The sequence below is a fragment of the Triticum aestivum genome, chromosome 7B (genome assembly GCF_018294505.1).
Source record: "Triticum aestivum cultivar Chinese Spring chromosome 7B, IWGSC CS RefSeq v2.1, whole genome shotgun sequence".
Classification (NCBI taxonomy): Eukaryota; Viridiplantae; Streptophyta; class Magnoliopsida; order Poales; family Poaceae; genus Triticum; species Triticum aestivum.
In genome coordinates this window covers 646692503-646705813 of record NC_057813.1, presented here as the reverse complement: position 1 = coordinate 646705813, position 13311 = coordinate 646692503, and the positions used below count along the sequence as shown (strand labels likewise).

Genomic DNA, 13311 nt, shown 5'->3' with positions numbered 1-13311 from the left:
GTTTTAAAAATATTTGAGAAAAATTAAACATACATCCGGAGACATAATGTACATGTGTGTAAATTTTTATGATGAAATACGTTAAAAATGAGAGCTACACAAAGAAAAACAAACATGTGGCTTTTCAGCACTTGCCCCGTTCATGCTCAAAGTTCCTTTTTTTTTGCAGCTCGCAATTTAAGGTATCTCGTCATGAAATTTTACATGCATATACATTACATCCCTGTATATGTATATATTCATTTTCAAAAGTTTTTGAAACTGAAAAGTTTCAGTTTTGACTTTTTTCAAAAAAAAATTGGCCTCCAAAACGCCCTACTCGAAAACGGCACCCCTTTATTCTCACAAAAGGAACTCAAAACAAACACAGCTCAAGCCATGCAGTTTACAGAAGTCTACACTGTTACATCGACAAATAAAGGTTTGCTTGTGCGAGATACTCTGCTCCCATTGCGACGGAAGTCAATCTTATTTACTACTGCTCGTCTGACAAAACCTTCAGAGAAACCTCTACTTCTATTTCAGGATACACTCGCATCTGTACACCAAGGGTTTGAACAACAGAGTGGCGCAACGACTGGGTAAACACGTCTTGCCACCAGCCTATGCGTCGTCGAGAGCAAGGACGCCTGGGAGGGTCTTGCCTTCCAACAGCTCCAGGCTTGCGCCACCTCCGGTCGAAATGTGGCTCATCTTACTCGCCAAACCAGCCTTCTCGACGGCAGCAACAGAGTCGCCACCGCCGATGATGGTTGTCACGCCTTTTGCTGTGATATCAGCCAACTTTTTCGCGATCGCCTGAAGAAAGAATGCATGTTTTAGCAGCAGAAGTGCAGAACACAAACACATATGTGCACTGTAGAAAGTACATGTGCTGGATATGGGTACTCACATCGGTGCCAGCAGCAAACTTCTCAAATTCGAAAACTCCCATCGGCCCATTCCAGATGACAGTCTTGGTAGTGTCCAAAGTTTCACTGAATTTCTTGATAGAATCTGGGCCAATGTCAAGACCCATCCAAGCATCAGGAATAGCAGAGGCAGGAACAATCTGTAAATGGTGTCAGGATGAGTCCATGATAGCTAGCAAATAACTCCATTCCAAACAATGAACAGTTGTGTCGAGTTCGTTTCCATGTACAATGCAACATGACATACATGATACAGATAATGCCAGACATGTATTACAGAATTACAGAACCATGCATGTCTTGCTCTGCCAGTTATGAACTACAATTATCTATGCCAACATAAATTCTTTGGGTGCAGATTCCATAGTAAGTTCTTGTGACACTGATTAGGATCAAATAGTACTTGCATTGCATTAGTTGGTGCCTCCAGCAGATGTATTTTCTTCCATTTTCTTGTACCTGACTTGTATGAATGGTTATGTGGTTGCTTGCTTTATATATAAAGCGGGGCAAAAGCCTTTTCCGGTATAATAATACTTGCAATGAATAGAAATTCTAATACACAACCACTACTATTGAATGATCATACCTTGCTCTCAGCATCTGCAGCAAAATTATCAGCTACTACAATATCAGTGGGAAGCAAAAGAGAGACCCCCTTCGACTTGGCCATCTCAGTAAGAGAGTTTGCCAGTTCAAGCTTGTCTTCCTCCACAAGAGATTTCCCAACAGCATGCCCCTGGGCCTTGTAAAATGTGTAAATCATACCGCCACCAAGGATGAGGATGTCAACCTTCGACAAAAGAGACTCGATCACCCCAATCTTGGTTGACACTTTGGATCCACCAACAATGGCAGCAAATGGCTTTTTCGGGTTGGCAACAGCTCCAACAAGATAGTCAAGTTCCTACAATGATGGCAATCATTATCTGGGACACTTAGCTCAAGAATGACATCACTTGTACTGATACTGTAAATAGTAGCAGTGGAACGGTTTCAGTAGTTCATGGACCAATGCAACTTCGGCAATATATACCTTCTGCATAAGAAATCCAGCGACAGCAGGCCTCAAATACTTGGTAACTCCCTCTGTTGAAGCATGTGCTCTGTGTGCAGTGCCAAAGGCATCATTTACATAAAGATCAGCAACAGATGCTAGTTTCTTGGCGAACTCAGGGTCATTCTTTTCTTCCTCCTTGTAGAATCTTACATTTTCAAGAAGTAGAACACCTCCATCTGGTAAAGCAGTAGCTAATTTCTCAACTTCCTCACCTATGCAGTCATTCGCCATCACAACCTTTTTAAAGCACATGAACAAATCAAGAAAATATAAGATCAGCCAGGGTTTCAGATTAAGCAAAAAATAACCATGAGTTATGTTGTTATAACGTACATCAACTCCAAGAAGCTCAGACAGGCGTGGAACAAGAGGCTTCAAGCTGTACTTCGGGGTGACACCTTTTGGCCGGCCCTGAAAAGAAAACAACGTTAGTATTAGAAATGTTAGTTTTTGCTATACTTTTATGTTCTGAAAAAAGATGTTGTTCCGGGTTGGTTTTAAGTGTTAAAATTCAGAATATGTCAAAAAAAAAAACAGTTAAGTGGCATGAGGATGAGCTCTGAACATTTCTCACGATACAGCTCCACGCCATCTCATATTATCATTAATCAATAAGTAGTAGTTAGCAACACATTATCGCTAAGAGTAGAGAAAAACAGTAAGTAAATAAGCAGGGTTTAGCACTAAAATATGGAAGCCTAATCGCATATTGGAAAGTCTATGAAGAGTTAATTAGCTCGCACTTGAACAAATTATTTTACATATTACTGTAATGACAAATCGACATATACAAAAGCAATTCACACGAACTGGACAGAGGAATCTGTTCTGTATGAAAGGTACCCAACAATTCAAGAAAATGAAATTCTAAGTTAATTCTCACTATTTTTTGTTATGATTAGGTTTTTTATAAGGACGAGACTAACAGGCTACCCACCCACCCCCCCACCCACTCCCAAGATATTAGTGGACTAACAGATGACTTGAGTCTGACACTGAATCCCCAATCTGACACCCTCAGCTTAAGCAACACAAATTGGTCAGTAAAACGCCGTAGGCACAGATCGAGAAGGCTGTGCTCTGCTCAGTGCTCACCAGATGGCTGGCCAGGATGACCTTGGCGCCCTTGCCCATGAGGAAGTTGATGGTGGGCACGGAGGCGCGGATGCGGTTGTCGTCGGCGATCCTCTGGCCGTCGTCCAGCGGCACGTTCAGGTCGGCGCGGAGGAGCACCTTCTTCCCGCTGAGGTCCTTCTCGCCCAGGGTGCCCACGCTCCTCTTGGTCGGCATTTCCTCCTCGCTCTCCCTCCCCTCCCCTCCCCTGCACCAAATTCGACGCCGTGAACATCAGAATACTCCGCAGAGGAACCATGGCATCGATGGGCTCGGATGGCCGGGGGCTTTACCAGGCAAGAGATCGGTCGGGCTGGCGGTGATTTCAGTCGCGAGGAGGGGTGGGACGGCAGTGGAGTTGAGGAAAGCAAGCGGCGGTGTGATCGAGTACGATCGAGGAAAGGCACGGGAAGGTGCTGAGCTTCTGCCTTTCTCTTTTTTTTTCTTTTTTTAGACAAAACGGGTCGTGCTCGGGCGCGACACGCTGCTGTACGTATGTTGTGCTTGTCCGCCTAGGTAAGGCATATCAAAATCTTCTTGTGGCAAATGTCCCAGGATGCTGTTCTTACCAGGCAAGTTAGAAAAAAAGAAGGTGGCCTGGGAACCCAAGTGTCCTTTTTGCAATGAGATTGAGTCTTCCAGACATTTATTTTTCACTTGCCCGGCCGGTGGCTAGAGTGATATGGAGATGTATTGGGATGGCATTGGGGACTCACTTATGCCCGAATAGTTATTGGCAATACTTCTCTTGGTGCCACACTTTCCTCCCTGCTGGAGGAAAGTATTATACCGTGGGTCTCGCTGCTGTTTGCTGGGCGATCTGGCTTGCTCGAAACCGAGCAACTTTTGAGAAAAAGCAGATTAAAACTCGTTTTGAGATTGTTTTCTCCGTGGTTTCCTTTTTGCTGTACTGGGCAGGTCTACAACAAGGAGAAGGGATCAAGGAGCTGCGAAGCGGGGCGGAGATGGTCAGGTCAAGCACAGTGCGGCTGATGAAGATGTGTGAAGCGGTGAGGAGGCCAATCGAGGGAGAATGATCGTGCAAGTTCGGCTTCGGATGCTTTTGTTGGGTCAAAATCTGGCTTTCGTGCTGTTGCTATTGTGCTGGCTCCTAGTTGTAATGGTCCTGTAGGGTTGGTGTTGAACTATGGTGTTGTCAGGTTTTCGCCCCATGGCGTTCGTTACGATGACAGGCGAACGCAGTGGGTTTCCTGGTAATGCTCAAACTCGCTGTTACCTCTTTCCCCTTCCTCCTGTTGTTTTCGGAACTTTGTATTTCCGTTCATTTGCAATGGAAAGGGGTCATGCCCGGTTCGAAAAAAAAGGCATGCTTATATGGAGGGAAACTTTTGGTCTATGGGACATATGCATATATGGGGAAAAAATTAGTAATTCAACAAAAAGTCAAAAATTCCTGAAAATATTTTTGAAATAAACTTGACCTTCTATTGCACTCGTGAAAAAAAATCCACAAAAAAATCCCTTTGACTTCTTTTCAAAAAAGACAATTTTTTGGCTAAAATAGTGTGAATAGTGACCTATAATAGCAAATAAATTTTGTCTTTTTTGCTGTGAGGTCAACTTTTGTTTTTTTTCGTCGAGATTTATATACTAGTGCAAAAGTAAGTCAAGTGTTTTGTCAAAATAGTTATTACCTATTTTGACTTTTTATTAAAATATTAAAAAAATCCCCATATAGGGTGCATATACAACCAGGAACACAAGTGTATTTTCCATGCTTATATCTATTATCTATTATCTATTACCCTATAAAAGGAAGAGAGGGCGAAGAACCAGATGAAAGAACATGCGGTGCCCCATGTTTGGTTTTGGTAATTGATGACGATCTCTATGGACTTATGGTTGTCTTGAGTTATATTTGAAGGATTTGTCCATAGGCTTTTCTTGAAGTCCATGTGTTGGTTTCAAGGAGTTTATGAGTTGACCAAGGTGCTATTAAGGAATTATCCAAAGATTGGTCATGTGAGTATTGACCTTATTGCAAGCATGTCTTGAAGAAGAAGATTGTGTGATCATTCATGTTTACCTTCAAGACATCATCCAAATGAAGAGAGTTGGAAAGATTCAAGGTTGATCAAGACTAAGTCAATAGTGAATTAAGTTGATCAACTCACAAAGCGTAGAAGATGTACCGAGAGGGATCAAGTGATCCCATGGTATGGTAAGCATTGTCCATTGCACTTTGTGTACTAACCCATGGTCTATGTGAGAGTTCTATGTGGGGTTAGGTACATGTCCATGGGCTTGCATCAAGAGGCAGATATCATACAACCCATGGAAAGGATGACATCAAGTGGTGATCGTCATCAAGATTGCCGTGTGCAAGTTCAAGTGGAGCATCACGAAGAGATCAAGTGCTTGAATCTTTCCATCCATTGTGGTGTCAATGGACTTGTGAAGATGTGCCTAAGAGTGGCTCACCCATAGTGGACTATGGGGGAGCAATCATCTAGTCTTCATCGAGCCAACGCAATCAAGAAAGGTGGTCCAACTTGAGAGAGTTAAGATCGTCTTCAGCTAGCTCAAGTGGACCATGTGCAAGGCAAAGGTTTGCCCTTGATAGGTTTTCAATTTTACCGGTCTCGTGGTGGTAGTTGGGAGACCGAGTTATAGGATCGTTTGTCGTACTATCAAGGGGGGCTCTCAAGTTGGTAGCTTGATCGTATCGTTAGTAGAGAGCTCAAACCATTGCATCCTTGCATCATGTTTCTTGGTTCTTGTTGGGTTATCTTTGTGAGTCTTAGAGATTATGGTCATCTTGATGACAAGCTTGAGTTCATCGAAAACGGAGTTCGCATGCGTCTTCTATGATGTTTTCGGTGTTGGAGGTTTTACCGGTCTTATCCGATGAAGGGTTCTCACCATTTTCTTTTGGGAGTTTTCTCATTTTCTTATTCTTGACATTTCTATCAAGATTGTGTTATCCCATGTCGTTAGCTTTCCAACAAACTTGGTTTCATTGAATTCGGAGTCCGTTTGCAAAAGTTGTGGCTGTTTTGGTAAAGGCTGCAGCGGTACTACCGCGACTAGAGCGGATGTAATTTTTTACTACCGCTCCAGAGCGGTACTACCGCGGCTCCTGAGCGGTAGTACCGCTCCAGAGAAGTACTACCGCGGCTCCTAAGTGGTAGTACCGCTCCGGACCAAAATCTCGTGTTTTGCTCAGCGGAAGTAGGCCCAGAAGTATTTTTTTAGTACCGCTCGCAAGCAGTAGTACCGCTACCATTTGCGGTAGTACCGTGAGGTCGAGCGGTAGTACCGTGAGGACGAGCGGTAGTACCGCTCCGGCTGTTCTACTGGCCTTTTTCCGCCTCGCTGTTGTTTTTCAAAGGGGTACTACCGCCCTAGCGGTAGTACCGCTCCGGCTGTTCTACTGGCCTTTTTCCGCCTCGCTGTTGTTTTCCAAAGGGGTACTACCGCCCTAGCGGTAGTACCGCTCGTTGGAGCGGTAGTACCGCTCTGTGCGGGCTGTGAGCATAACGGTTGGATTTTCCCCCACCTTTAAAAGGGGGTCTTCTTCCCCAGTGAACCTTATACTTTGAGCTCGTGTTCTTCCCCCATTGTTGACCCTCTTCGAGCTTGCTAATTCTCAATCCCTCCTATGATTCTTGCTAGTTCTTGAGGGAAAAAAGAGAGGAGATCTAGATCCACGTTTCCACCAATCACTTTCTCCTCTAAGTGAGGGGAACCCCTTGGATCTAGATCTTGGAGTTCTTCGTGTTCTTCTTTCGTTCTTCCTCTTATTTTCCTCCCTAGCAGTAGTTGCTTTGGTGGGATTTGGGAGAGAAGGATTTGGGCACTCCGTGTGCCCTTGCCATTGCATTTGGTGCATCGGTTTGAGTTCTCCACGCGATACGTGGAAGTTACAAGTTGAGAAGCTTATTACTCTTGGGTGCTTGGTGCCCTTGAGCTTGTTCCTCTTGGGTGCTTGGGCGCCCTAGACGGTTGGTGGTGTTCGGAGCTCAATCATTATGGTGTAAAGCTCCGGGCAAGCGTCGGGGTCTCCAATTAGGTTGTGGAGATCGCCCGAGCAATTTGACGGGTGCCGGTGACCGCCCCAAGGGTTGCCAAAGTGTACGGGTTCGGTGACCGCCCCCAAGGGTTGCCATTTGTACGGGTTCGGTGACCGCCCTCAAGGGTCCCTTAGTGGAATCATGGCATCTTGCATTGTGCGAGGGCGTGAGGATATTACGGTGGCCCTAGTGGCTTCTTGGGGAGCAATGTGCCTCCACACCACTCCAAACGGAGATTAGCATCAGCAAGGGTGTGAACTTCGGGATACATTGTCATCTCCGCATGCCTCGGTTATCTCTTACCCGAGCCCTTTACTTATGCACTTTACTTTGTGATAGCCATATTGTTCTTTGTCATATATCTTGCTATCACATAGTTGCTTATCTTGCTTAGCATAAGTTGTTGGTGCACATATGTGAGCCTAGTTGTTGTAGGTTTTGTGCTTGTCAAATTAACCCTTAGGTTTATTCCGCATTTGTTCAAGCCTAAACCGTAATTATTTTAAAGCGCCTATTCACCCCCCTCTAGGCGACATCCACGATCTTTCAATTGGTATCAGAGCCTCGTCTCTCTTTGTTAGGCTGAACCTCCTAGAGAGTAAAGATGTCGACTAGGGGATTAGGATTCTCTGACACTCTTAGTTTCGATGGCACAAATTTTGATGTTTGGGTAATTCGCATGCTTAATCTCTTTAGGGTCATGGACCCAAATTTAGAGCGAATTGTAGATATGGGTTTTTCTCCTCCAAAGGATCCCCAAAGATTATCTTTAGAGGATTAGAAAAACTCTTATCTCAATGCTCAAGCTTCTAATGTGCTTTTCGATGCTTTGAGAAATATAGTTATATTTCAACTCATGCCGTTCCGAGATGCTCATGAGTTGTGGACGAAGCTTCAAGATAAATATGGTGTGTCCAAGATTTGTGGGGATGATTGTTCTCCCTCCACCTTCGGTCGTATAGTCTTCTCAACTTCTTCTACTTCACCTACATGTGGTTTGCCACAAGGTAATGATATGGTGAGTAGTGTTGGTCATTGCAATGATGATAGTATGCTTATTGTGGATGATCCTTCATCACTATATTATTGCAATGCTCCTTCTTTGGGCTTTAACACTTCGAGCACTCCAAATGTTTCACATGCTTGTGTTGATAGTCCTTGCATATCATGTAGAAATTGCTTGACTAAATCTCATGATGATATGCTTGCTATGTCTTGTTGCCATGATAAAAATGCATCTATTTCCTCGAATTGTTGTGCTAACAATGTAGAGGAAACCCAACACTCCATGGAACAAGATGTGGTGTTTAATGGTGCCTCAAGGGATCCTACACCATCATCTATTGCTTTTTGCCTTATGGCTAAGGCGTCAAAGGTATCTCCTACTTTGTACCCCAATATGTCTCTTGATGATGATGTTGATGCTAATGATGATGAGGATAATGATGAAGAGAATGATAATGTTGCCTCCTTAAAAACTAAGGGGGGGGGATGATTTTTAAAGCTCTTCATAAAAATAAAATTGCTCGTTCCAACTTCATGGAAATAATGTCCATTGCCATTGATGGCAATAAATACATTGAGGAGTTGGAATCTCATCTAGAGGAGCATGAGGTCACCATTGAGAAAATGGAAGCTCATGGGCGTGATTACGCAAATGAGATCGTGGAGCCATCTCAAGCTCTTGAACATGAACAAACCACCTTCGAATCTCTTGAGGAGACTTTTGCTCTAGAATTATCTAGAGTGAGGGAATCTCATGATAGAACTCTTGAGGTGGCCAATGATTTCAAAACTAAAAATGCTAAGCTTGAAGTTGCTCATGCTAGACTCCTTGAGGACTTTGAGCACCTCGAAAATGGATCAAGGGTCATCAAGGGTGAGCTCATCAAACTCATCGAGTCTCATGCTCAACTTGAAGCTTCTTATTTAAAAGAGCTTGCTAAGTTGCCCCCTCCTATTATTGTTAATGATGATGCTTGTGCTACTAACTCTATTACTTGTGAAGCATCCATTTTGAAGGAGAATGTTGAGCTACGGGCTCAACTTGAGTTGCTAACTAGCAATTATGGGAAATTGGAAGAAAGCCATGAAAAGCTCTCAAGCTCTCATGACGATCTTCTAGTATCCCATAATGTGCTAAAGATAGCTCATGAGGCCATGATTGCTAAGGTAACATCTAGTGAGCCTCATGTGGATACTAGCACCACTTCTAGTCAAAATACTATATTGCCATGTGCTAGTCCTTGTAATTCATCTACTCACAATGTTGGTACATCTTGTGATGAATTGCTTTCCTTGCCTTGTTGCTCTAACGATGAAGCTTATACTTCCTCTAGTACTTGTGTTGAGACTAACCATGTAGAGGAAATCAAAGAGCTCAAGGCCCAAGTCACTTCTTTGAAGAAAGACTTGGAAAAGAGTCATGAAGGGAAATCCACACTCAACAATATCTTGAGTGTGCAAAAATCCCCCAATGACAAAGGTGGACTTGGATTCAACTCCAATAAGAAGAAGAAGAAGTCCAAGAGCAACAAGAAGAAGGGCCAAAAACAAGTCAAGAATTCAGTCAAGATTATTTGCTTCAAGTGCAAAATTGAAGGGCATCATGTTAGATATTGCCCATTGAAGAAGAATGCCATTGGTGACAAGCAACAAGGGAAGAGGCCACAAGTTCAATCTCATCCTCAACCTCAAGTTGAAGAAAGGCCACTTCCCAAGAAGACTCAAGTTAATGCCTCTCTTGTTGAGAAATCATGTGAGAAGAAAATGAAGAGTAGACGTTGCTACTTATGTCGTGAGAAAGGCCATGTCGCTTCTTCATGCACTAGTGGTAACTTATCCAACCCAATTATTATTGATGATATCTATTCTCTTGGGAAGGATAAGGTTGGCAATGTGTTTGCCAAGTTTGTTGGTACTCAAAGTGGTGTCAAGAAAAGAACCATTTGGGTTGCCAAGCCTATTGTGACTAACCTCTTAGGACCCAACTTGGTTGGGGACCAACAAGCTCAAACTTGATCAATAGGTGTTGTTGGAGGGCATTGGAGACTTTGCTACATTATGAAGAATTAAGGGAACTTCATCATTCTTATTGTCTCAAGCCAAGTCAATTGGATTATCAAGTTTCTATCTTATATCCAATGTGCCTCCTTGCGGTAACTTGTACTTAAATTGTTTACATTGAAAGTTACTTGCCCCCCTTGCATGTTTTGGTTTTGTTCCTTGCATGTGTTTGTATATGTTGTGCTTCCAACCTGCTCATCTTGAGCAATCAAGTATGTGTGTGTTGGTTTGCACATCATGTATGTGTGCGTCGCGCTTTGAGCCGTTTTTGCTTCTTGTTTGTATCCTAGTTGGCTCGTGTGAGAGATTAATGGAATATCCCATTTTGGGGGAGTGAAGTGCTTTGTGCACCTCACAATCCTATAAATGTTTGTACATGAGGAATACCATCTAGTATTGATATTACAAGATTATCTAGTCGCTAGGTGGTATATCTCTCATGAGAAATTCTAATTCTAAAAATTCCATTGATTATCTCGTGTTGGATCCTCTTATTGCCTCTTGTTACGTTCTTATTGGTATCACATTATGGGGGAGTAATATGCTATGTGCATATTACAAGCCTAGAAAATGTGTACATTTGAGATAGTGTCTCCTAGAATTGATATTGTAAATTATATTGTTCCTAGGTGACATGTTAGCTCTACAAGTGGCAATTTTCTTGTGTTTGTTGTGAAGATGATGTTAGATGTCCTTGTTATCTACCACTGGGATTTATTTTCAAATACTTCTTGTCTTTGACAATTGGTAGTCACTTATGTGTGGTAGAATTTGTTGATCATCTTTACTTTGGTTTTTGTCTTTATTTTCCTTTTCTCTTGCCAAGGTTTGTGTCAACTCCCGTTGTCTTCCCTACCACTTGTGGATCTTGTTTATTTCTTGTTCCTGTCTAGTGTTTTTTAGATATAGTGAAAGTGGTGATCCCACCTTGTGCATTTTGTATTCAAATGCAAATACTATATAATGCACAACTCGTGGGGGAGCTATCCTATTTTCTTTAGAACACTCTTCTTGAGATCCTTATCAAGTGTGTTTTGGTGGAAGGCAAGCCATTTCTTTTTGGTACTTTGTGCCATCATGAAACTTTGTTGAGAGCTTGGTTTGTTTGGAACCATCCTCTCTTTGAGAGTTTGACATCTTTAGTTTTGTGTGTATCAATGGATATATCACTCCTTGATGTATCTTTAATGATATCTTCCAAGTGATGATTTATCTATTTGGTATCCTTTTCTCTTGGCATTTCGTTTTCTTTTGGTTTCGGGTTTTGAAAGTCTTGAGCATGCATGTTTACTTCATGTATGTTATTTTGGCATGCTTTCTTTCGTTGACTCAATATATAGGGGAAACTCCACCTAGTCTCAATTTGGATGAGATGTGCATGAAATTCATTTTCATATCTATATGCACATATTTATGTGGAGTTTGTCCTATGTATTGGTGTTTCTAACTATTTGGTCCCGACGAGTTTGGGTACCGTTTAGTTTGTGTTGTTTTTCTAGGAACATTTGGAGATGCATTGGATGCTTGGGTCACTCACAAGGAAGGTGTCATCACCATGTGCATATTGGAGTCAAGCTAGGATGATCAATGAACTACTATCTACCTTCAATTGGCATCTACTACATCCTTCCAATGATATCTCGGTAACAAGTATCTATTCATGCTTTCCTCTCTTGCTTTCAACCTTGTGTAGGTTGCATCTTGGCATGATATTCATTTCATATCTTGTGATACTTGTTTCCTTTCTCAAAGCATCTCAACGATGATCTCATGTTGCTAGTTGTGATGTCCTTGATGGTTGTGTGGTAGGAATTCATTTATATACAATAAGACCATATCTAGCCATGTGCTATGCTTCCCAACAAATATCTTATTGGTATATGTATGACTTCCTTTTGGATATCTTATTCCTTCGTGTTGTAACTATGTCGGGTGTACATCCTTCTTTGTAGACATATATCATCATGATTTCGTCTACCTAGAACCTTATACACCTGAGAGAAATTACATCTCTAGATGATATCCTTTCTTTCACGTCCACCTTGTCTTTCTTCTGTTATTTCTTTGGTGGCTCCGTGAAAGATCTTGTCTTGAGTGCGGGTCTTATCTCGTTGCATCTTGATGCACTCTTTTGTGGTGAAGATCTTTTTCCTCATGCTTGTCTTGACGAGGCCTTTGCCATCTTAATTAGTATCCCTCGTCTTTATGAGGCTTTCATTTTCTATCTTCACCATGGGTTGTCACAAGCATAGGTTCTTTATATGCTTATTAGTGAGCTTGTGAACCCGTTTGCTAGTTGTGTGTGGGAATGACATGCCTTGCACCGTGTATCTCATTCTCTCAAGACTATATTGATGCTTAATGCTCATCCGTACATTAGTCTTATCAAGTGCATTGCATTCACTCACACACATCGGTTTTGTTTGAGCCTATTCTTAGTTGCCTCTATTACATGTTGCTCAACCATGTGCTTGTTGCAAGTGCTAGGCTTTGTCTCCTATTTGCCCACTTGCACTTGTTGTAAGTTTCTATTGATTTTGGGGGAGCTATGATCCTATTTTGTGCACTTTGTATCCAATTACAAAACATTCTTATTTGTGCACAAATCATGGGGAGCTTCTCTAGTTTCTTTAGAACACTCCTCGTCTCATATCATAATATCCTTCATTCATGTGGCTCATAGGATCTTTCGTCTAGTTGGTTCAATTGATATCCTTTGATTGCTTGCTTCAATTGGTATCTTTTGATTGCTTGATTGCTTGTTTCTCTCTTTGCTATGTCTTTGTGGCATATCATTCTTTTGCAATCTTTGGGCCTCAATATAGTTTGTGTTCCTCCAAGTATTTACCGTTGTATATGTGTATTGCATTCCACTCTCTTGTTGAGACATACACAATTTATGGAGGACCACAATTTATATTGGCCTTCTTAGACTTTCACCCATTTTGGCAATCGATGCCAATGGGGGAGAAGTTTCAGAGAGTTTTCTGGAGAAGTTTAGAGAGTTATCTCTTCTTGCTTTGGTTTTGTTCCTTAGAATTTGCATCTCATATGCATGCACTATTGGTTGTTGCATTGCATAGTGAAGTATAATTCCTTATATAAACTCTCTTGAAAGTGATTGTCT

At 42.1% G+C, this 13311-nt stretch overlaps 1 protein-coding gene across 1 annotated transcript; it reads right to left on the bottom strand.

Annotated features, from left to right (window-relative positions):
• Positions 1-316: 316 nt before the first annotated feature.
• Positions 317-3568, bottom strand: LOC123160475 (phosphoglycerate kinase, cytosolic-like). Its single transcript, XM_044578289.1, has 7 exons — positions 3378-3568; positions 3067-3292; positions 2305-2382; positions 1948-2208; positions 1501-1818; positions 893-1051; positions 317-798 (listed from the first exon to the last, which is right to left on the bottom strand). The coding sequence occupies exons 2-7, from the start codon at positions 3259-3261 to the stop codon at positions 604-606; spliced, it is 1206 nt and encodes a 401-aa protein (XP_044434224.1). The 5' UTR covers positions 3262-3292; positions 3378-3568; the 3' UTR covers positions 317-603.
• Between the last annotated feature and the right edge of the window lie 9743 nt (positions 3569-13311).

Bases quoted from the DNA above. Each gene is read 5' to 3' on its own strand.
- LOC123160475 (XM_044578289.1), bottom strand. From the start codon at position 3,261: ATGCCGACCAAGAGGAGCGTGGGCACCCTGGGCGAGAAGGACCTCAGC. The intron at 2,383-3,066 runs GTGAGCACTGAG...TTTTCTTTTCAG, and splicing joins TCATCCTGGCCAGCCATCTG to GGCCGGCCAAAAGGTGTCAC. The intron at 1,052-1,500 runs GTATGATCATTC...CACCATTTACAG, and splicing joins CTGCAGATGCTGAGAGCAAG to ATTGTTCCTGCCTCTGCTAT.